The sequence below is a fragment of the Nelusetta ayraudi genome, unplaced genomic scaffold (assembly GCF_046127955.1).
Source record: "Nelusetta ayraudi isolate G7.1 ecotype Tasmania unplaced genomic scaffold, CSIRO-AGI_Nayr_v1 ptg000005l, whole genome shotgun sequence".
In the NCBI taxonomy this organism is placed as follows: domain Eukaryota; kingdom Metazoa; phylum Chordata; class Actinopteri; order Tetraodontiformes; family Monacanthidae; genus Nelusetta; species Nelusetta ayraudi.
The window spans coordinates 7,502,381-7,527,771 of NW_027466055.1; the positions used below are offsets into that span (position 1 = coordinate 7,502,381).

Sequence of the window (25,391 nt, forward strand, 5' to 3'; positions counted from 1 at the left end):
CGGGATGGCTGCGTACAGAGAGGCAGCCGCCCACTTCCTCCCCCCCCTCACTGTTTCTGAGACATTACAGAGTATATAAAAATAGCAGAGAACGACAATATCGCTGTGATCATCATGTTGTTTGTTGTTGCTTTTTTTTCCCTCCTCCTCCCCTCCCATCAATCAGGATTTTGAAATGATGTTTTGCTGTGGATTACAGGAGGCGGCAGGGAAACGCGTCCACACGCAACAGTGAAAAACTTACTATTTCCAACCGATGAGAGAAAACACAGCCTCAAAGGTAACTTTGGTAACTTGAACCTGAACCCTATTTTTTCCCACGAGTGTTCTAGGAAAACAATTTCTTTGAAATTGGTTCTGTATTGGTGAAGGGCTCCAAAGTCATTTTGGGGGCAATTTTTTTGTTCGGAAAAATATGACCAGTTCAAGCGGCAGGTTTTGACGCTGACAAACTGAAGCCTGCGTGACACATGAATGTTACCATTACGGAAATGTAACAGTGGGCAGTGTTTTTTTGTTTCTCTCTCAATGTAGGACAATATTTCAGAATCATCTGCATTAATTCTAACTTCTTACTCACGTCAGTGTATTTACTATTTTTTTTTTTTTTTTTTTTCAGTTTTCTGAGTTGAGCGTGTTTGTAGTCGAGGATCAAGACACGAGGGAATAATTTAAATAAAAAATAAAATAAACACTCACATATTTTCCTCTCCAATGATACAGAAGGCTGAGAGAATTTTGACCGTCTCCGTCATCATGTGGGTCTGTTTGGGGTCAATGGCTCGTGCCAACAGCAACAGGCTGCGCTCGTCTCCCAGGATCCGTTGCAGTCCATACTGTGAGTCATGAAAGGATGAGGCAGGATGGAGACAAAGTCCGTCCGGTTTCCATTAATGAAAGCATTCGCAGTCATGTAGAAAAAGAAAAGAAAGAATTCTACAAAAAGCTCCGACATACATAAATTATCATTAGCTCCAATTTTCTTTTGTAGGGAACTAAGAGGCCACGAGAAAAATGCAAGAGCTGATAAATTAATTAGACTGAGGGCAGCACTATGGGGACTTCTCGACTTTTAGTCCACCGACATCTTGAAAAGAACGGTGATGACCGCGCGCCGACATTAACTCAAAGTAGAGGCGGCATCGGTAGTTCATCATTTATCCTCCAGTTGTGTGGCACTTCTGAGAAATGAGACAGACACGCCCAAAAAAAGAATAATTCTGCAATGTGAAACAGTGCACTTGAACTGGTATAATTAGCCTCCCTTTACTGTCTCATTATCCTGGCCTGTCAACGCCTGAGACCTGGCCAGGTAGCCTATTACTGGAAGTATTGGATGTCTAATATAGATGCGGACAAAAAGCTGGCCGCCGTCCTCCTCTCTGTTGTTCTCCCCGCAAGCTCAAGCAAGTGCAATTAGCCTCATTAAAACTTCGGCTTCCATTCAAGTTCAATTTAGGAGCTTCAATGACCTTTTTTTTTTTCTTTTCTTTAAAATATTCACAAACTCCCGTATCGATTTCCTTTTTTTTAATGTCAACTCATACAAACCTTGTTGTTCATGAACGCTTTCAAGCACTGAATAAGTTTGTGCTGGTTCCTTTTGTCAATACTCTCTTGCCTGCAAATTAAAAGAGAAAGAATTCCATCACCGCACAATCCAGAATGATAAAAGAAATGAAAGATATTTAAGGTGAACACTTACTGTTTCTTGTCCAGGAGCTTCTCCAGAGCATCCAGGAGGAGACCGAGACCCTCATGTCCAAAGTTATTAACCCAACTGAATAAAGACACATACAAATATGAGGGTTAGCAACACAATATCAAGGAAAATCCTTTCATGTTTTGGCGGCTCATTATACGTTTTGAAAATACATTCCAAAATGGTATTAAATGGAAAAAATGGGGGGAGGGGGAGCGGCGTTCCCGAAGAATATCAAGGGTTTTAACACTCACTACGATGAATAAACTGCCGTAGCCTTCTTAATTTTTTTTTCTCTCTTCAAACACCGGAGAGCCGCAGTACAAAAGCCCACCCCCCGCCTGCGTGATAGTGAATACAGTCAAAATGAGTCTGAATGTAAAATGCGCCCATCTCCAGGCAAATGAGCACCCATCCATCTTAACAAGTGTTCCTACTGCTAAGCACTTTGTATCTCGGGCCCCCCCAACGAGCCGCTGTGTTCCTGCGCCAAAAGATTAAGCAATGCAAGTAAGATAACACTTTAATCGATAATGGATCGCGGGAGATAATTGGCTATAAACCTCGGCGTATCGGGAGACGGCAAATGATCCACTACAGATGAGCCTGTTTGTCTGAGCCGCGGGAGGAGACAGCGAGAGGAGAGGTGGGGGTAGGGGTGGAGGTTTGGGGGCGGGGGGTGGTCACACGCCAGATTATATCATTAGCATTAGTTGTTCTCTGGGCCCTTACTGTCAATAACACAGAACGCATGGGCCAATTCTCTGACAGTAATGGGTCATAAGTCAAAGATTTATCTCGTCTTTTAAACAATCATTTGAAACAACAACGTTTTGAGTATTAAAGTCATTTGTATTGACCCAGTGAGCAGAAAGGGACCCGTTGGTTTGGGATTAGAATCTTCAGCCGGAGGCAGTTGGAAAAGTTGAGGGCTTTCCATTCTTCTTTTCTTTTTTTTCTTCTTTTTATTTGTTAGTTTTTCTTTGGGTGGGGTCTTTCGGGGAATTTGCATGACCTACCATTATTCAAATGCTGTGAGCAGGCAAGCCCAAACAATTTTTGGGGGTTACTGATACTTAGTGCGGCGCATAATGAAGATCTGTATTCCTAATAAAAAAAATAAATAAATAAATAAAAAATACTGAACGACATAATGTTGCAAATTCATAAATTTGTGTTTGAAATGAGCCGGCGGTTTCCTCTCAGCGTTGGCTCGGCGCAAATTGGAGGTCATGACAAAGTGAAGGAACAAACTCACTCAGTTAACTTCAGTAATATGTATTTATGATATGGAGCTGGTGGGAGTAATTGAGAGAGAGAGAGAGACAACAAAGAGGGAGAGAGGACGGCGATGAGGGCGACACGCCTGCCTCCTTTCAAGCGCAGCCTTTGTTTACGCTTCTAAGTAATGACGCTTATTTCTGTTTTCACAGAGCCTGAAAATTGAACTGGTACTTATGAAGAGTTCTTATATATATATTTTTTTTTTTTTTTCTGTTTGTTTTGTTTGCCTAACTTACAGCTGAACATGCATCGTGACCTCAAAGGAGAGGAAACAGACAGAAAACTGCATCGAAGGTAAAGTAAAAGAGAGACAAATGGGCAAAACTGACGCTCAAAGAGGCTGTTTTTGCAGCTGAGATTCGCTTCTAAACTAATTAAGAGATGATGAAGTAGAAGATAAAACTGCAGGCGAAAGAAAATCAAGGGACAAAAAAAAAAAAAAAACAGAAACGTGCCAAGAGAGTCGAGTCCATTCATTCACGAGATGTACAAAATGTTTCGGGTCAAAGTATGACGAACAACGGTTCCACAGAAAATATTCATCTGAAGTATCTGAACAGTGTCTTCCGTTTACCTTCCCTTCAATGACACTGGAAAGAAGCCAAAAAGTGGGACTGTCTGTGCACACACAACACCTTTTGTCAAAAATGTACACTTCCCTTTATGTTTCAACACAATGCACTGCTGCACAGGCACTAGAAGTTTTCGACTCCTTTGCGCACTTTTTCCCTCTCGTCTCACAGCTTCGCTCAGATCCTCCTGCTTTCTAAAGTCCTGAACGTTATCGCCGAGAAAATAATCAGCTACTTTTACAGCCTTTAGCCCCGGGCTACGATATCTTGTTTCCCTGTTTGCTAAGCCAACTGCCTCAATGGACAAATTCCTTTTTAGAACTATTAACGCAAATAGCAACGCTAACAACGGGATGAACGCACTTTCTAATTGTGGCAATCGCAACTTTACGAACTGTAACCAGTCTCCCGCTAACAGCGCCAGGTAATCACTGGTGCCCGGCAGGTAAAATAGCGAAGCTTCTTCTCTTGAAGAGGACATTTAAAAGCTCCGCATTATAACCATTTTCACGTCTTTAATTTACACCAGTGGAGGAAAGCGGCTCTCCTGAAAACGGCATATTTAGCCTTCTGTTAGGAGCGTGCTACAAAAAATTCAGGTTTGAGCTTGGAGCGGTGCTTTGCTTCTACTGAAAGACACAGATTACTGCTACAGATGAAACAGTGGTAAAGTCATTATTATATATAAAATGGGACCTTTACTCAGGTTTGGTCAATATATTAAATACAGGAAGAAAACAAAGCTTCTCCATGACTATTTCCTCCAAACTACAACATTATTTCCACAAGTGCAATATTTCAACACACACTTTAACCACAAGTGCAATGTTTTAACCACAAGTGCAATATTTGAACTTTATACACACTGTTTATATTTTATGCTCCTGTTTATATTATTACTGTTTGTATTTCTTCTTTTATACTTCTGTTCATATTTTATACATGTTTTATATTCCTGTTAAACATTTCTGCACTTGGTTCTTATTTTTAGTTTCTCTTACTCCGGGAGTCCTAATTTTGTGCTGTTGCAAAATGGTATGACAAGTTCCCTTGAATTCTTGAATGATTTTGGAATTTTCTATGTTGTTACTAAAACAACGTAAAATGTGGAGTCTTGCGTGCAGAAAATGTGCCGCGATTATCGCGCCTGTTTAACGTTACATCGCATGTGTATGTCGGTGTAACGAGAATACATTAATAAACACGTTTCAAAGCATTTACCCGCCACTTCATCTGCGTGCGGCTGTGCTATAATTGCAATTTAAACCCCGGACAAGCGTCCCAATAACGGCGACAAGAGACCCAGTTTGTTCACAAATCAGCCTTTTTTCTGCGAGCATCCCAGAACCGCATTAATTTGTGAGTGAACATCATCACCTAATACTGACGCTGTAATTCTCTGATAAGACCGAACAGAAACTTCATTACATTCCTGCACTCGTGTAGAATTTCTCAGACAAAAATGAGACGCCAAACCGTCTCCAACATAAGCAACAGAGTTCTGGATGTGTTCGGAAATATTGTAATCAAGCGTGTCCATTAATAATACACTCCTGTCAACAGTCTCACAATGTACTTTTAAACCCAGTGTCAAAACAATGTAGCCGCAAAACCAAATAAATTATATTTTCAATGTTCTTGGAGCCATAAATCCAGACGATATTTGTTGGCGGAAATTATTTGCGTTCACTTTGTTTTGCTCTGGTACTTTTCCGGCCCTTGACGAGCCTGTTGAACTAACACACAAAATTGGCTTGCAGCCAGACGCCGATGTCATCTGCTCCTGTGACTGACTCTCTGAGACGTGCTGACAACACAGACATTATACAATACATGATGCACAACACACAAGCAAACATCCGACTGTCTGCTCGCTTTCGCCGCTGCCTTGAACCGCCTGCGATCACAGGGGAGTTAAGCCCGTTACGCCTTTCATGAGAGAGGGCGCAGCACGAGAGTTCACGGCTCCGTCACCACGGAAACACAAATGCAGAATTCTCTACACAGCATATAGGCGTAAAAAAGGAGGAATCCTGCTGCAGACTCGGGAGTATGTCAAGGCTGAAGCTGCAAAGAGCCCTCGGTTGGTAAACGCCAAGGAGAGCCTTTTGTATAATTCCAACAGGGAACATTAAAGTCATAATTCCGGCTCCCCATTATTCAATCATGTTATACCTTTGAAAGGATTTTCTACCTTGAGGAATCACTGTAAGAAATATCATGGAACCGTAAATAGCAGCGAGTCATTTTCCCGGAGAGAGTGTGATGAACTGGTGACTTGGACGACCCCGCCCTCGCCCTCAGACAGCTGGCAAAGGCGTGAGGGAAAATGGATGGATGGACAGATAATGTGGGATGGAATCACCAGCTGTCAATCTCATTAAAATATCACCAACCAAGTGTGTGGCTGTGTGTGCGTAGGGGGAAGGAAGAAAGTGGTAACGCTTTTTAAAAAGTCCACAATTGAAACAGTATGCCGATAGCTGCGTTTCCATTACAGTTTGTTGCAAAATAAAAAGTGATATTTCTCAAATTTCGTGAGTACAATTGCGATTTGCAGATGTTTCCATCGAATGGTGTGCAGCGCATAAGCCTTAAAATTTGTTTTTACATGTTTACGTTTGTTTGTTATATTTTTCTCTTTGATTACTTGTAAAAAATATTCTGTCTCCTCCTCCGTCCAACAAAGTGAGCCATTTTCACTTGAAGTGAACTGGTTTTAAATGAAGGATCAGGGATTAGGCAGGCTAACCCTAATTCTTCATTTATAAAATATGTAAAAAAAATAAATAAAATGAAATGATGAGAGCAGGCCTTCGCTGAGGCTCAGTCCTGAATAATAAAAAAAAAACACTCAATAAAGACATATTTGATGTGCTCGCAAATCAAGTACCAAAAACATCATAAATGTTAAGAGTGTGCACTTATCATGAAGAGCTACGAAAAAAAAAGCTACAGACAGAAGATTATGTACAAACTGGCAGACTAGAACTAGTCGCGGTCTTGTCTCTGAGTAAAATACACGCTCATAATCATAACAAAAAGTTTATTTCGCACATTTGATGACTCCGCTAGTGAGTTCTGGGGGGATAAATCAACTGTTTAAATTATTCAAGGATAAATAATATTGTTGCCTCAGAACCCCATAAGGCAGAGAGTGAACGAAGGAACGTTCAAAAAGTGCACACTACTGTATTCATGAAATTAACAGTGAGGAGAAATGCCGCTGCTCCAAAACAAACTGTTAGCAATGAAATCAACATCTCAATATTCAATTAGTCAGTCTAAATAGTCATGTTCCACTGTATATAAGACGCAAGTCTGTTTCCTGAGTACATCACATAAAAAGATACCTCTCCAGCCACAAGGAGAAGCTACAGCAGTTCTCTTATTTGGCCAAGGCCTGGCGGAGAGGTTGGCTGTGGAAAGCTCCTGTGCAGGTGCAATAACCCTCATCCTTTATTACAGCCAAAGCTGGAGGATTGTCCCTCACTGGACGGCTGAACCATCGAGCAACCGACGCACTATTTCAACAGAGGCCTGCAGCAAATCCACCATGCACCAAATATGTCTGAAGATTACAGCCTGAAACCAAACACAGACAGTGACTTTTTTTTCTTAGTCATTTAGCATGCCAAACGTGAGGCTACGTTATACGCTGATCAATTGTAAGTCCTGCAAAAAATAATACCTCCAATGCAAAGGGCATATCAGATGTCGCACATAAAAAGAATTGAAACAACGGTGACATTTTACATATTTTGTGGTTTAAAAATATATTAGTAAGAAGCCACATAAGAAAAGAAAAACTGAGAAATTCCTAATGACAAATAAATTACTGATGAATAATCTGCAGCTCTGCTGTGCAGTGGTCAAAAGCACCGCTCGGAATTTTCCGTTTTAGCGCTAACATAGCCGGAAGCCTGGACGTTAAATGATAAATGCTGACAACACCCGCTGCCCACGTAGGCTCGAAAATAGCTGTGAGAGATGGTGGAATGTGGGTCCCTAATCCAAATTGAATCAAGGAGTAAGTGCAGACAGCTGACAACGCGATGTGTTCTCAAGTAGCTACCAAATGACCCCCCACTGCGAGCAAAACACTCTTGAAATTGCTAATTATCCCCAGAACACCGGTGGCGGTTCCTGTCCTCGCTGCTAGTGTGGAAGGTAGACAGGAACCAGCAGCACTAGTGGCAGATTGCACATTGATTAGACCAATTAACCTAATTGTTCAGTATACTAAATAGAGAGAGAGTGTGTGAGTGTGTTGTGAGGGATCAGGATCACCGATACTGTCACTTCCATAGAACACAGCGTATGCGGAAGTGAAATGCCATAGGCTGTTTGAAAAACAAACGGAAACAAAAAAGACAATTAAGTTCAATAAAATGCAAACAGAAATAAAGATGAGCGGTGCTGGTGTGAGAGTTAATGCATTTAAAATGCACGTTGACGTTAAACATATATTTGAATGTTGGGGAGGCGTGTTTAGCGTTATGAGTCATCTTTTTTTCCTTTTCTTTTTTTCTACAGATGTTCAACAACAATCCCCAGCACGTTTATTTCCAGAATATTGACGACTGTCCAAGTTTTGCTGCAGTACCAAAAACAAAAATTTTACAAAATTGTCATGTAAATAAAACCTGTATTGCTGCCATGGTATCGGCATATATATTTTACGAATATGATTAGACTACTCAACCTTGGTATCTATACAGATGCCCGACATTGGTATCGGAATCGGTGCATCACTCGATGTTGAAGTCAGGTCACAGAGCAGCGTGTAAAACTGAGCAGAACAGCTTCAGAAATGGAAGAATGTATATCTTCCTTCTCAAAATCTCAATCTAAAGGTGATCATTTTGCAGTGAGGCTAAAGTCAACTACAATGTTCTTGATTTTGTGATAAAGTCCAACAGTAGATGTGGTCACCCGCTAAGACCATGGGTCGATACACAGTCTGCCTTCTGAAAGGTGACATTTGCCTACCACGATTTGCAAATGGGGGATTTTTTTATTCATGTCCATAAAAAAATAGCAAAACTAATTTGAAAGGGAAAAGCAAAGGCGTCGTCCCAGTGCTAAATGTCACCAGATAACTATTGTCGCAACACAACATATTGTTGTTTTTACATGACTTGGTTCAGCAAAGCCGCGCTCGTCATGTCATATATATGTTAATTCCCGGAGAATCCGCCATGTTGCACGTTGTGCCACGTCCAAAGGCATCACGTCCTCCAAATTCACCCACAGATATTTCTGAATTATGAATGTATCGCGCTGGGGCCGTAACCGACGCGGGTATCTCGGAGGTTAACAGATGGCGTCATAAAATGAAACAGGCATCACTCTTAAAATGTACTCAGATACTGAGGACATTTATGTCTCCAAAAATGGTTTTCACCGCCTCCGGGGGGAGAACGGCGGACGCTGACTGCAGAGTCGGCCGCAAGGGTAAAAAGTAGTTAAGACGCTGTCATAACACTTGTGCAAAATTAAACAGTCAAATAAAAACGCTCAAGACCTTGGATGCACCATCCCGTGGCATGAAAGAAAACAGTGAGGGGAGAAATTACCGATGAGTTAAGTTGCATTTGTTACCTGCGAGGGCAAAACAGACATTGAACCTTCGCTGACACCCCTTTTCTTTCCTCAACGATTGAGGAAACCGCCGCTCGCCGTCTACGTTCCCATTTGAATAGTGACAAGAGGGCAAGACGGCCGTTTGCGAGGGCCACCGGCAGCGTCGCCAAGCGGCACCCTGACTTCACTTCAGAACCAAAACAAGCGAGGCTCAGCCTCAACCTTTCCACCGGCCGCTCTCTTTATATCGTCTTCATCATAGCAAGAAAAATCTAATCTCTGTATTGCAATTACACTATAAAGGGATGAGGCAGGCAGACGGAGGAGTTCTGATCCAGATATTTAAAAGGCGTCAGTGTGTAACTGCGGTAGCCTGTCACCCGGAACTCCACAAGGGACGAAGCTCAAAAAAAAAAGAAAAAAAAAAAAATCTATTTATAAAACTTCAAATTGTCTCGAGGTTCTGATTGAGCTTACAAAAGCGCTGTCCACGCTGGCAGGATGAATACAGACGATCAATTATGGATGATTCTCGGAGATAGGGATCCATTTCTAAATCAAAAATGACAGAGCTGAAAGAGTTATTCCTCCCTGTGAAGACTCAGCGTCAGACTCAGCCCGTTGATGTCCGCCGAGCAGACAACCTCACTCCAGTCTCATTCATCAGTGCGGTTTTAACTCGCCGCAGTCCTCTTTAATCGCACTTTGTGCCCCTGCCAGACAAGATAACTAGCCAAAGCGGTCAATAGGGTATATACGTACAGCCGGTTAGTCGTTCCAGTGCTCATCTTTTGTTTTTTGAACAGCCACATTAGCAGATGGTGACTGCGCACTTAATGGGCAGGAAAGTATCAGGGAGTGAGGTTCAAAGATGTGCGACGAGCCGTGTGTGCAAAAACATTAATACCATGGGAGGCACAGATTATTTTCTATTGGTTTTTAACCGTGTGAGGGAGCTACAGAGAGCTAGCTTCCAGGAGTAATTTCACATTTTAAAATAATACCTCTGAGGTTCGGTATATAATATTCCTTGCCACATAAAAGCTTAAATGTTACACGGCACTCAAAAAAGAAACCAAGACAAAGTGTTAGGGCAGCTTGTATTCTTGAGAGAATTTCTTTTCTTAGTCTTTGTGCATGGAACACCCAGCACTGGCACCACGCTACTGGGCAAAATGTCAGTGGTTCCCAGTGTGTCGTTCAACGCTTTATCAAGCAGGGCATCAGGAAAGCAGTCAGCAGGACCAGCAGCTTTAGTTTGGCGGGCACGGTAACTTCAAAACTCGTAAAAAGCCCATTACTGGTGTTCCATGCAACTCTCGGCGCTCAGCTACAAGCATTCAGCTGAGAAATGCTGCTGGGACTGATTTAGGCTGGCGGTTGCCTTGCGTGGCGGAGCAGCCAGATCATCACAACAACCCACACCTTGAGTGTCTGAGCGGCGGAGAAAGTCCGTCGTCAGCAAACGTCTGCCGCCTCCGCGAGAAAAAGGGAGAAAATATCTGCCGTGTACCGTGTAGATTCCACATAATGAAAAGTTAGGAGCCCGGTTCAATTTTGTGTAAAAATGTGTAAGGGACCCGAGAGCTGGCATATCTAATGTGGGAGCCACTGCTGGGATTTTACAGCCACCGTGTAATGTTAAGAAGTGAACACAGGGAAGCAGAGTCCACGGCAGGCTGGGCTGCTGCCGAAAACGCCTTTCCCACTGTGGCATTAGCAGCAACTATGTTCATCATTAACACAATACCAATGGATACATCTGTCCAGAATAGGGATGCAAATTATCGACTCATTTATTAATCATTAGTTAATTGATCTTATCGATCGATTAACGATTAATTGACGAGCAGCAATGTTTCCTGAGAAAGTAAATTTCACAACGAAAAATGTTTAAGGAACACACGATCTAACCCTTAAATAATGTTGAGGGTCCGATGCGACCCATTTTTTCATTAGAGGACTTTAAAAGCACCCTAAACATTTATCCTCTGACTTTTAAGTCTAATGGGTCACATTTCAACATTTCTTTTTAAAGTTGTTTAAAAGTAACTTGTTCGAGGTATATTATGACCATCACAGTATCTGCAGGTGAATTGCTCTTTCCTGCCACTACACTGTTATAATGATATTAACTACCCATATAAATAGTGTTCACTTAACTGTGACTAATTTAATTTAGTCGATTACATTTGTAATCGACTGATTAATTGTTAACATCCCTAGTCCAGAATATAAAAAAAACAGGTAGTCAAAGTCAGTATGACAGATACCATGTTGCAAGGTAATCAGAAATACGACGATGTCGTGGATGTATTATGTGTCACGGCACATCTCAATCCAATAACTAGATTTAAATTTATTACAAAACCACCCCATTATTACTCCTGAATTGAGAAAAGAGCATCAAACAAAAATGATAATACAAAAAAAGTGGGGAAGCAGAGTGGAGGATAACTAATGAGCTGTGGAAATTCTGATGGAGAGGGAAGTGGAAAACATGGCAGATGAGGAGAGCGGCGCCGCAACAGAGTAAGGAGAGGATGCTCCAGGCGATGCCATCTGTGGGTGGATCTGCAAAAGGCTGCATGCCACACACCTGTGTGGAGCTGCCTGGGAGATAAGGCCCTGAGCACAGTGGCCTTGTGGCCACCTGCGCTGCCAAAACAGGTGCGCAGCCCAGCCAATTAAACTATTAGACAAATACAGGCCTCTGGGAGCAAATTAGCCGGCTGCCTAAACATCACAGGGAAATCAAAAAGCAGTAGTAAGCACTCAGTGTGAGAAAGAACCAAACTTTGATGGTGAGACTTTTTATTTCAGTGGAGATGGTGTATAACAAATAAAAATGAACAAAAAGCTTAATGTTTGGGGACTCTAGTTTTGGATTTGATTTAAATAGTGAAACAAAAGTTGAAAAATGATGGAAAAAATGCTTCAACAAAGTCAATAGTTATTTGATCATTTGCATGGCAGGAAAGGCAAAGTCCCCAGTTGTAGCTTCTAATAAAGACTATCTTTTTCCGATCTCATATGCATCAAAATAGCTCAATTCTACTACACTTTATAAATTAATGAATGATATACACAAAAGTAGGTATAAAATGTATGTTGACTGGTCAAGGTCAGGTATATTTTGGGCTAAATTGTAAGTGAAGGCAGAAATGTTACTTTAACTTTGCAAAAACATTGCCCTCTGGATGCGGCGCAGTACTCCAGTATTTGAAATATGGAGCAGTTCTGCAAGGTGGCAAAACAAGCGTGGCCTCGCCACTCTGTTTTCTACTCCACAGCTATTTCCAGTATATGATAACTTATCACACAAAGGTTACATTAACATAATGAAGTCAGAGGGGCAGCAAACCAAATCTGGATTTCCCGCATGTTGGGATCCATGACAATTAATGCATTTTAATTAGGAATAACCTTATCCGCACTTCAAGACGGCACACAGCTTGTTTCCCGGGGACAGAGTAATGAGAGGCATAAAACACCAGACCGGCACGGCCCTCCGCGACGTACACACCCAAAAGGTGGCCTTAGCCCCAAGGGACCCTGCCATGCGTAGGTAGGAAGGCAACTTTCCCATAATGCACTGTTCCCTTACATCCTGTCAATGGTTCAGTGACTTGAAACCACACAGGGAGCAACTCTGGCCGACCTCACTTACATCCCCTTGGCACCAGCTGGCCTTCTGTCTTTTTTTTTTTTTTTTTTACCCTAGCGGTTTCATTATGCATGTAATACTATCGCACGCTAACTTATTAGCTTTGCCAAAACACATGATGTCTATGCCAAAACTTCCTCTGTGCACTGCGTAAGGGAAGGACAACTTTGCGGTGAGCGATGGTGCCCGTTTGCACACTTCCATGCGAATCAGATCAATTTTTTTTTTGGAAGGATATGAAATATTTACAGCATCGATGTCGGTGCCGTGTGACCACACAGGTTGTATAAAATCCACCCTCGGAAATGGGGAGCAGGGCTCGTTTCGCCATATAAAAGTACTGGCCCTATGCAAAGAGCATTTAATATGCACCAATCATTGATTCACATGAAGATACATCTCTTCAACAGAGGGCTGGTAAATTATTCAAGGTATCCGCTGTCACTGAGGGCGCCGTCGCACCGGTGGGACTGAATTAAATTGGAAGGTCCCATAAGAGAGGAGGGAAGGCTGGCCAGGAGAATTTGGGTTACAAGGAGAGACAAGGCTCGCAAAAAATTAACGAGGCCTCATAAATATTAACTCAAGGGCTAATCAACGCTTTGCAGGACGAAGCTGAGGCGCAAGTTAAAATAAGTATTATGTATGAAAAAGAAAAAGGAAAAAACAAACAAACAGTGATATATAGGCTTGTGATAGAACAAAGGGAAAAGTGCAGGCGTCAGCCATATATTCTCTGGCCAACAGCGACAGGTTGAGCGCACGATGCCGAGGCCACATGCTTATTAAGGTCTTGGAATAACTGCTAGCCTGGCGTCTGTTCCTTATCTATTAGAGAGCAGAGAACAGAGAGGTCAGGAACGATCTCCTCTGACTGTAAACTTGTGATCATTTGGTCAGCGACACAGTTATGCCTCTATATATATATTTTAAAAAAAAAAGAAGAAGAAAAACAAGCTGAGTTGGTGCATCTTTTTTAAATGAACCCAGCTGAAACTAAACTGCATGTATCATCCCCTTTAGAGATGCGCGCGTCCACGCTCTGATTGTTGCACTAATTAATTTGCCTTAGTCAGTGGGTGAGCGTTATCCTCTTTCCGAAGAATAAAACTGTACAAAAGCGATGAAGTTTTCAAAGCGTTAAAAAAGTACTTTGAAATCTGGTCCTTCTTACATTTTGAGAATTAATGAGATGACCATGGTATTTTCTTACGCAATGCAGAAAAATAACATTAATCATAAACTTGCAAATGCAAATGTCTGAGATCAGTGGCGTACGTGGATTTCTGCTGTGTCTAATGAATATTTTCTATCAGCCAAACTAAGGAACGAGGCAACGGGATCATGTTTATTCCGGTAACAGGAATGCTTAATGGGCACAGATTAATGGCACTTCATGCAACAAAAAAAAATGTTGGACCTCCTCTGTGATTTGAAAGCCTTCTTTGAAAGCACCGACGGAACAGTCTGCTACAAAAGTTCCCAGGACCAGCTGGCAGGAGGTGAGAAATTGTGGAGTGGCTCACCTGACAGGGTTACTGGTGAGAGACACTCTGAGAGACTCCAGGCAGTTGAACAGCTTCTCTTCCGTGATGCCCGATCGCAGCTCGTGAACATATTCCTGGGAAGAGAGTGTGAACTCGTGCTTGCTGTTTCTGAGTCCACCCTAAAAGACAGAACATGAGGAGAACCAATCACCACATTAGCATCACATATTAAAAACTGAAAAAAAAGAGGAAAAGCAGAAGGACACCGTTTAAGGATGTTCATGTATTTTTATTACAAGACTACATTTTTTCCCTCATTTAAAGATTTTTTTTTTTTTTAATGACATCTAAAGATTTGACAGGGTTATGAGTGCTCTTTGTGATGTGAGGATGTTTTAGCTAAGAGATGTATTTTTGTAGTTGTCCATTGGCAAGATAGGCACTTGTAAATTATTTTTGCATAATGCAGGTCTGCTGAACATCTTTTCACTCGGTAGAAAAGTAGATTAGAGGAGGATTATTCCTTTCCTTGATGGTAGAGTTACTGAGATGTGTTCCAACTAAAAATCTGGGTGACTGCAAAGATGTTCCCTCATAATCAGAAAAGGGGAAAAGATGGGTGAGCGGACATGGAAGGACTGAGAAGACCCTAATGTATAATCTCCACAGAGGGGTCCAGTGACTTAGAGCTCAAACAATAATCGACTGGCTGTTGGCTGCAGTAGCTACATTAGTGACAGAATGAAAGAGAATGCATTGACGCTGTGCAGCAGCTCGAGCAATTAGGATCGAATGGGATTCTCGCAAATGAAAACTAACAAACATTGGCGATTAGTCTTTCAACCTAAATATACTGTTGTCCTTTAAAAAGGAAATAAAAATGAAGCCTAGGTTTGGACAACGTTTGAAGATCATCCTGAGAGGATACCAGTCTGAACTTGTGTTGGCGATGGGCTGATTTCTTTTCAGGCTGAGAGCCCTTTAGAAATAAAGACGACAAGACATTGTAGACACAAAAAATGCAGAGAATACAAAATGAAACCAAGCAAAAAAATAAATAAATAAAAAACACTCCAGTCATAATGGCTTTTAACCGCATTCTAAACACAATGGGCTGTTGACCTGTTAACCTCCACTGACTGGGATAACAGTTACAATATCCAACAGCGTGAAAAAACATCTTCCATTGGAGATGAAAGCACTCGCCTACCTATCACACCCAAAGGGGAGAAAAACACTGCGAAATGTTGAGAGAATGAGAGAAAAAATAAGCACCCTCTTCAGAAGTCAAGAACAGAGCGGCGTCGGAAATAATGTAGATCACACGTTGTGTTTCCTGCCTCTCAGGAATAACAGCCTGACAACAAGGCGACGAGGGCAAATTGAGGAGCCATACAACAATGCCCTTCACCCGGGTCAAACCTTCGGAACAAATCGCTGTTAATCTGGTCCTTTTTCTTTCTTTTCTTTCAGGTTTTTGCCGTTTAACGACCCAACATTTCAGCTGTTGCGTGTGTGGAGGTGCCGCACCACACAAACACAATTAGGGACAAGCGCCGCATAAGCCTGAACTGGGCCACGAGATGAAATCGACGCCACTGTGTTCATCCCCGGACTGCTGGTTCCCCACACAGCGAGCTGTGCTAATGGGCAGTTTGGGAAGTAATAAGTCGGCCCATTTATCTGTAGAAAAGAGAGGCCTGCTGCTCTCCTACAATGTGCAGTCAACATAAAAACAGTTGTTTTGTTTTTTGTTTTCTTTCCTGCTTTTGTAAAGCTACATCGATCTAAAACCAAATGCACTCGTCTGGACTTTCGTTTTTTTTTTATTTTAGTTTTTTTTTACCGCATTTCTTTTGGTCTGAATTAAAAATGATTTATATTAACTGTAAAAATTCAAATTAAGTCAAGTTTTTTGTTTCCCTATGAAGAAGTAAAAGTAGTGCCCGTTAAAAATGTGTGGTAGCTGTACAGCAACTGGCGTGTAAGACAGGTAGAGGAGATATTAATATTTTCAGAGGCACTTGATACGAAGGAAAATCTACAGATGCCACAATAGTGAAAAAGTCTCTCTCTCGTGGCATTGCTTTGTGGGGGGGGGGAAAGTATGAACCAAGACCAAGAACAACAGATCTCTCAAGTCGCAGAGACTGAAAATATTGAGATTTAAAGGTTCAAAGTTACGAAAGCATTTGTCAAGACTTAGTTTCTGCGATGACTTTGTTGATCCATTTCCCCATCGTCCTAAAATGTTTTCTTCTTTTTTCTGTCTGCAACATCGACAGGGTGTAAACTCTACTGAATCATTTCTAAAAAGAAGCAAATATATATATTTTTACACTGCTGTTCTGCTTTGGAACAATCAATCGATCAACCTTTGTTTGAAAAGCGCTAAACCGCATCCACAGGCGTCGCAAAGCACTTTGCACAATCAAAGAGAAAACTGATCCCTGTTGTCTCTCTTGTACTATAGTACCCTTTTTTCGATGTATGCTTGCCTTTTGCAATGTGCCGTGGGTGTGAACACGGGAGGAAACAAAATCTACTTACAAATTGGCATATAAAATGGTATTAAAATAAAATAAAAAGACTGTAGACGGCAAACAAACTCCTGCGGTAAGATACAATACGTGCCCTTTGTTAATGACGTGCAACTCAAGAATCAAAGATGAATAATAACTTAAAAATTGTTTTAACCTCACTGCTTTTAAAGTCAGTAGTTCTTTAAAATGAAATATAACAAGACTGACGAAGAAAGCAGCATCATTTATTATTGAAAAGGAAATTTTGGAATCAATAACAAATTAGCAATTCAACCTCCTGAATACTTAACAACCTTTGTGGGTTTTTACGACCGACAAAACAAGCGAGACTTAGGCCTCGGGGAGAAATCTACTTTTAAAAATTTTCCTTCCCCCTGTAAAGTCAGCTCAAGTATTTGACATTTCCAACTTCCTGTTTTATTAAACAAAATATTCTGAATGTATACTAAAGACTTGCCTGCAGGAGGCAAAGGAGTGACGCTGACCAGATAGATAATAAATCAATTAAAAAGACAGTTTGGCCTCAGGAGTCACTCAGTCCATTTCCAGGCTGCATTCTGGACACACGGTATGCAAAGCCAAATTTGCATTTTTCGAAACTTTGGCTGACACTTAAAACAATGATCCAAGATTCTGCCGTTTGCCCTTTATTTTACGAGGATCACGCACATTTATTTTAATTTTCATGAGGCGTGTACTGACAACGCTGGGACAAAAAGAGTTGTATTTGCATATAATTGAAAGATGGTAGAATTCATTGTTTTAAATAGATTCCCTCTACTAGTGTACACACACACACACATTCTCTAGAAGGAGCCAAACTTTTTTTTATTTGATTTGGGACCATTTTCAAAAATATATATACATATATGTATAAATGATATTAGTAATTGTATTTTATTTTTTTTGTTGCACCTGCTTCTTAAAGTTAAAGCAACAGATGGAGGAAATCAAAAATCAAGTTAAAGAAGAAGTTTGATTCCCTGCATTGTCTTTGTCTTTGTCAGGAACCTTCTGCAAGCAGCGAGAACTCCATTTCACAATTACAATAAGGCCAATAATGATAATAACACATCAGAAATAGGACTCTCTGCTTTTACTTGTGAATAGAGCTGATTAGGCGCCAGCTCATAACCTTCTCGATGCGACAGAGGACGCCGAGAGGGCAACACATTCTTATCCCTGACTGGTTCCCAGCAGTGAAACCACCATGTCCAGAAGAGCTCCAGCTCTGGTTTCACCACACCCGCCCTGACCCCTTTGGAAACCAAAGACACTGGCGACAAACTGCTTTTTCACGACTCCGGTCCAAATCGATGCAATCCGTCAGTATGATACCAACAAAGCACCGTGGGCACGCTGGCGGCAGAGAAACAATCTCGTAGTTAGGAGAGGAAGGGGGAGCCAGAACCTGATCCACACTCCCCCTGCAGGCCTGCGGCGGAAACGGCCTTCAGGAAAAAGAATAGTCCAAGATGGCGGCCCGTTCATTTCAATCAAGTTGCTCACGCAGCGCGTACGCCGGAAAAGTTTTTGACTTCTGCATTAATGGGCCCATAGAGCATGCGCACTAGTGTCACTTCCCATCATGCCTTTGTTACTCCGTTATCTATTTGGCCAATCAGAACGATTCTGGGGAACGTCACTTCCAGACACCGTCAGGACGTAGCCAATCAGAACGAGCTGTGATACAGCACGTACGACGTTGTGACGTCACGCTGGGAATAAACTCTTTTCTGGTGATTTTCTGGCCTTTATCATTTAAAAAAAAGAAAAACAACAACTAAAAGAACATAACTGAATAATGTACAACAGAAAGATTTGCTATGAATCACATTTCAGGTCACAGTCATCCTGTCAGTCGTTTTAAATGTGTTTATTTTTGTATTGCGGTCTATGGGGAAAATGCTTTTTGGGCTCATGGGATTTTTTTTTGTTTTGTTTTGCTGCAGTACCTCGGGTGGCCACTTGGAAAAATCGGCGCCCCGCCATATTGCCAGTCCAGTATCCAGTTCTCATAATACATCTGTGGTGGCGTGTGACAAAGTAGTCCAATTTAAATTGCGACGTAGGAGGAAGAGAAGAAGAAGAAGAAGAAGCAGATGGGCACGTAGGTAGGGATTGGGGAGAAAGGCCAGGGCGGAGAGATAGGTCATGGGTGGACGCGGCCACCTCCACGGCAGAGGACAGACGCAGCCTTTTGACCACAGCCTGGAGCCTCATCTCCTGCAGCTTATTGAATCCCCTATTTGTCGATAACAGTATTTCCTGCCAAAGAAAATAGTGCTGGGAGCAATTACTCCGGCGAGCCTGTCAATTTCATTTTGGGGGTTGGGTGGGGGAGGGGGACTCGGGGGGTGGGAGGGTTAGGGGAGCGTTGAGGCTCATTCTCGTCGTCTCCTCCATCACCTCCGTCTCCTCCTCGCCGTGCCCGCCACGGTGGGAGTGACAGAGGGCGCCGTCAGGCCCCCTCCACCTCCCCTCCTCCGAGGGCAGGCCGGGAAGACGACGGACGGACGGACGGACGGACCTCCACGTGTCATCCACACCTGTAATGAGTGCGGTTTCTCTGTCGCCAACTCAGCGGCCGGACGGACAGACACATTATTTAACTTTGCGTCTGACCGAGGAGCAGCAGGGCCCCGAGATGACTCACAGCCGGGGCTTCGTCCTTTTTTCCGTCTTTGCGTCTCTCGCCCGTAACTCTCACGCTCGTCACAATGTGATTTTTCTTTTTCCCCAGAAAGCCCTTTTTTTTCTCTTACCGATGAGAAGTTGCGCTTGGCAATGAAAGCGGGACAGACGTTTCTATGCACCGTGACTAAGCCTGAACTCCTGTTCAGTAGAATTCATTGTTTTGAGTGCCGTAACTTTGCTTACGTGTAGATTTGCTGTCGTGAAACTGAGCTCATTTGGCTGCTTCATTTCAAGGAGAAGCCAGAAGGTAGAACCTGTGCCGTTTGCAAATGTTCATCAAAAGAAATCCCTCCAAATCTCTGCCGATTGGCGTTTGAAATCGACACAGAATTCAGTCAGTTTGACAAGGTAATGACGTTAAGCACTGCCTGCTTAAAGTGTTCCGCATAGAAACTCTCGAGATAATTTATTGTGGCAGGAGAGAAGAGGAGAGGATGATGCAGTCGGGAAAAAAAAGGGGGGATCTATTGCATATACTGAACCTGCAGAGAGCCCACATGGTCTTTCCCCTGGGAACAAGGCAAATTTAACAGCGTTATATAATATACGAAACACCGTTGTTGGAAGGCAATGACTCACTCATGTTGACGTGCGCACAGAAAAAAAGAATCACAGAGACAAAAGATTCACAGAAAAAAAAGTTATGCAGTAATGAAAAATCTCATTACTCCATCTTTGTGTATAATTAATGAAAATTACTGCAGCGCCCCAGTGTTCTGGTGGAGGGGGGGGGAGCACAGATACAATCTGGGCAATTAGCGCATATCATGCTGTACGATAGCTGTGTTCTAACTTAATTTCCTGCTCATTAAAGGAGAGAAGATTAGTTCAAAAGGAATAAAAAACTGTGAGAATTGGTGTAAACCAGTCTTAGTCACAGGTAGACACACACAGCAGAACCTGTTGTAAAAAAAGAACACCGTTGAGACCGAGGATGGTTCGAAAACACATACACACACGTGAGCAACACACACACACACACCACCAGTTACCAGTTTTATAGATGCTGTATAAACGCCAATGTCACATTTACCACAATCTAAAAGTTAGGCCTGTGTCAGTGGCAGCGGTGGTAAAGGTCAAAGTGAACACGGATCAGTTGAGATGCTGGTTGGCTGGACAATGTGTTTTCCTGAGCCGCCTCTTAAAGGACAGAGTCCTGCCGCCGGCTGATAAGACATTTCATCTGGCCACCAAGGCGCAGGGCTTCGGGCTCAGTGGGGGATTTCCCAGCAGACCATGCGGCCAAGGATTTCACCCCTCCCCCATTAATTATTTCATTTCTCTTGTCCCCCTATCATTACTTTTTCCTTCCTGTCAGTCGATTCACTCTGTCCATAGATGGGTGTTTTTAAATCCCTGGACGTGGCTATAAAATAATGATAAAAAAAAAAAAACCTTCATCTATCTGTTTCCGAGGGGGGGGAGGGGTTAAATTTACTGCTTTTGTGGTTGATTATCGTTCTCTATCTTCCTCCCGTCGCGGCAGTCAGAAATCAAAATCTCGCCACACACATTTTCTCACGTCTGCCTAAGTACAACTTCCTGATAACACAGACACAATTACAGCTGACAATATTATCTCAGTGATCATGCTGGTGTATTACGCATTGTGTCTTGGCGAGGCAGGCCTGCCGCAGCAGGGAGCCACACAGAGGGAAAAAAAGATATTTGAGAGGAGTGATTTATTTGTTTCCAAAATAAGAGTGCTAGGAGTTTATATTTTTTGTTTTTTTTCTGTGGGGGGAAGCAAGAATATTGGGTATTGGCAAAGACGTTGTGTGGCTGAGTGCGTTGTGTGGCAGTGTGTTCTTAAAAAAAATAAACGGTGACAACAAATCTTGAGGAAAATGCAATTCCACTCTTTTACTTTCGCAGAAACACATTCCAACTTTCTTTTGATAGTTCTGTGAAAGTAATTCCATTACTCGCAGGAGAATCCGGCTTGTGTTTTAATGGGTGCTGAGTTTATGCTCCTGTATACATTAATTCACCAAAAGGTCAGGTTTATAAAAAAAAAAAAAAAAAAAACAGTACGTTTGCCAGATCAGCTGTAGGGTTGAATAGATATGAGATTTATTTATTCAGGAGCAGATTTTATACAGGCAGGCTAATATTAAAGACATACCACGTTCGTATAAGTGGGCTTTAAACTTTGAAACTCGGCAGAACAGCGCAGGCGCCGAGTCATCTTCAGTGGACTCGTCACGACGTCATGAATAAAGAAGCCTTTTGTGGAAAAAGGAAAAAAAAAAAGCTCCCAGAGGAAGCAAAATGTACTACAAACTAAAAGTGTCCTCCTGTTTCATCGTCAGGCCACATCTGGACAGATGAATAAAAAGCTTCCTCTTACTGAATGCCAGGGCTTGCTTCATTTAATCGCTATGTCACTGTGATATCAAATCATTTTAATCGTTGATTTAATAGTGTAAAGAGACGTTTTTTTTAAACAGAATATTCAGTTCAAGGTTGCTCTACAAAGACACTTACGAGCTGACGGATTCATGTGCTGGGTGAAGCAGGAATTTTAAATAAATAAATAATAAAAAGCAGACCCTCCACTCCTGCAGTATTTTATACCGCGACTGTTCACCACCGCTGCCAAATCCAGCTGAAGTCTCAGTAAATGTCACCTCCGGGTCAACTTGCTTGTGCTGCTGTTTGATACTTCCACCTTGACCCATAGCGGGGTGATCTTTTTCTCTTTCCTTTTCTTTTTTCAAAAACAGTCACATCGAGTCTAAATGCCCTGACCCGCAGCAGAAAGTTCAGAAAAACAAACAAAACAACGGCGCAACGCGCAGAAACTCAAAAGACAAACATGTAGCCCGTCCAACAGACGGTGTCCCGCGTCTGGGGATGGTGGGGGTCATGGCAAGCCGCATCGTCAGCAAAGTCCCTCAGCTTTAATCCCTCCAAAGGTTGACCTGCAGCTGCAGCATCATCAGGGCTTCCTGAAGAGTTTTTGCAATTACAGAAACTCAGCAAAGGAGACGGAGACCTTCTCGTCTCGCGGACCCAGACATTCAGCAGCGTCTGTGAGGCAGGAGAGATAGAAGCGGTTGATCCGGTCCCGCTGCCATGCAGATGCATTCATCAGAGATCAGACAGATGTTTTAACAGGCCCCCCGGTGAGCAGAAACAGCAGAGCCAGGAGCCCGAATGACTGATGCTGTGCTCTATGTTAATGCTTCCCTGTGGCAAATCAGGGGCCTCATGAAGTTGCCTGACCAGAGGAGGAGAACACTGAACGCTATTTTTAAAAGAAATGTTCTCTGAAAATAAGAGGCTCATTACCAGGATGTAGCTGCTTTCCGTCTCCGATCTCTGTCTCGCTACCAATCACACAATCATTAAATTGAACGCATGAAAAATTTAGCGATAGCAAAACCACAGGAATTCATGATGGGACTGAAAATGTGGATTCCACTAAGACTAACAATAGACAACTCTCTGGAACAGTGCATGAGGACTCACTTTTTCTTGTTTAGACAACAGCTTCATACTCTCACTCTGATGCCGTTCTTTTTTTTTGAGCCATTGAGAATTTCTCCAGAAATATTGAACCAAAATAACTGGAACAATAACCGCCAGTTCCAACAATGTGGATTCCTCTATTCATTATTACAAGAAACACGAGACTGAAATGTCAGAATTTGTGACGGCTAACAGGGGTCAGAGGTCATGGTTGTACAGCTCCAAGGTTCTCTGGGCTGCAAAAACCATGTCGGACTGTGTGAGTGCGAAAGGTTGAGCAATGGCCGAAGCGCCTGTGAGCCGATGAGAAAATAATATCAGCGGAACGTGATCATGAACACTGAAGGACACCAATCAGAGACACAGAAGAATAAAAGTCAATCTCATTACAAGGCTGGCAACCTATGAATGGAGTGACAATTTTAAAGAGGGGAAGATGATCATAAGCAACAAGGAAATACAGTCAATATGCAAAATTGTTGCCCAATGTCAAACCCACCTGTTTAAACTGAACCAGTTTCCTAATCTTTTTCATTGTTTGCAAAAATGCAAAAAGTGTTGCAAAAAGTGTCATATTTCGCTTATGACATAATAATAAATGAAATCAAACTTGAAAGGCAACTCTTCTGCTGTTCACCGAGCTTCTGCGGACAAAAAGCATGTTGAGGGCAGCTGCTTGAGGTATCGAAGCTGCGGACAACCTCAGAGAATCTATTTCATCAGGGCAGGGAGTGACCTTTCATTCCGATTATGCAATTATTTTTTAATTACTTAGCGTTGCATGATGCTATTGGCTACATTGCAGCCTGCTGTTCACATCTGCGCGTGCACAATGAGATTTTGTGCTTTTACACCTGGACCGATTGGTTATGCCGTTCCAAGGCATGTCTGCACACATGTGGAACACAACGCACATCGCACTCTAATGTAGAATCGCACAACCAAGCTGAGACGGGCCAGAAGAGATGGTCTTGGCTCCATTCCATTCAAACCCTGGGGCGCTTCATTTGAGTGAGAACACAACCAACCCGGTAGCCAGAACAAATAGCCTTGATATGTGCTGCCTGGCAACAGGCACCAAAACGATGAGTGGTCACAGTGGATAATATGGTCCTGTAGCTCTATATGTAGCCCACCTCTTTCATTCGTTCAATCAGGATTTCATAGAATTCTCTGTGTTTGCCTCTGGTGTCCAACCTCTGGTTAACAGACGTGTGCAAACTGATCAGAAGCTAAATCAAATTTTTAGACAATCCTACAGCAAGTGTTTGTCCAGCTACTTGTTGTTCCTCGCAACTCTAGCTCTTTGACAGTTCTTGCCCTGATCTTTTCGAATCTTCAACGCCGACTCTTTGGATTGTCCAACCAGTGACAGTGCTGCTGCTCCGACACTCTTACTCCTTCACCTGCACCGGCTATTTGCTGCAGTCCCCCCCCCCCCCCAAGCTTTGAGCAACATTTGTCCCTGATGTCCAAGACATCCACGTGTAGACTGCTGACCTCTGTTCCCCAACAGATTGTTCCAGACCACAGCTTCTTACACATGCCTTTACAATTACCACTCAGTCCCCTGCTCTCACCCAACCTCAGCCTTGTATTACCACACTCCTCTCAGACCCTGTGTCACTTCAACCCCTGGCAATATTGTACAAGATGCTGTAAACTCCTTTTGTGGTCAAGCCAGAGCAGCGGTAAGTAGTGTGCGAAGAGAGTCAAAGCTTTGGCTTCTTCTGAGCAATTTAAGGAAGATTCTCAGGGAGAAAATGTTCACAAATGCCCTGTAAACGCAACTAAATACATACACAAATGCACAAGAAAACGCTAGTTGACAAAATCTGTCACGTAAGAACTCGTGATGCATTTATGTGTGTATTCTACTGAAGGGCATCAACGCCACACCATGTTATATCTGATAGATGACGCTGTATTGTTGTGAATCATTTCGTCGTGAGAGCATAGATGTACACATTAACATGATATCGCTCATACACGTACACAATTGTGCGTCTGTGTCTATTTCGGGGGCTGCTGTTTGTGAGTGGCGCAATATAATCCTGGAAGCAGCTCTCCCCGTGCTTCGCGAGGCTCATGTCTGCAGTGAATTTCAATGACACGTTTATAAAGATAGGAGCAGATGTCAGCCAACTCGCTGAAAGTCAGATAGAAGAGAGTGAGAGAGGAGGGTTGAGTAAGATTGAGTGCACACAGGTGAGCGAGCGAAATCCTGAGTTATGCACAGTATTTATTTGCAGTTTGTGTAATGCAATATAGGACTTCACTCTAAGATACAGCATGAAAGAATATACTGCATTTTAACATGAAAAACAAGAAAACTATCACGCTTGAGATTTCTCTTTTTTCCCCTCCAACTGTACA

At 42.5% G+C, this 25,391-nt stretch overlaps 1 protein-coding gene across 6 annotated transcripts in view; it reads right to left on the reverse strand.

The window, feature by feature from the left end:
* Positions 1–25,391, reverse strand: part of diaph2 (diaphanous-related formin 2) — a 330,904-nt gene that overhangs the window by 230,758 nt on the left and 74,755 nt on the right. For all 6 annotated transcript variants that reach the window (XM_076011710.1, XM_076011702.1, XM_076011716.1 and 3 more), the window contains 4 exons: positions 14,338–14,477; positions 1,706–1,780; positions 1,552–1,621; positions 700–836 (listed from right to left, as the gene is read on the reverse strand). In XM_076011710.1, the coding sequence (XP_075867825.1) occupies positions 700–836; positions 1,552–1,621; positions 1,706–1,780; positions 14,338–14,477 (422 nt within the window). The remainder of the gene's footprint in view (positions 1–699; positions 837–1,551; positions 1,622–1,705; positions 1,781–14,337; positions 14,478–25,391) is intronic.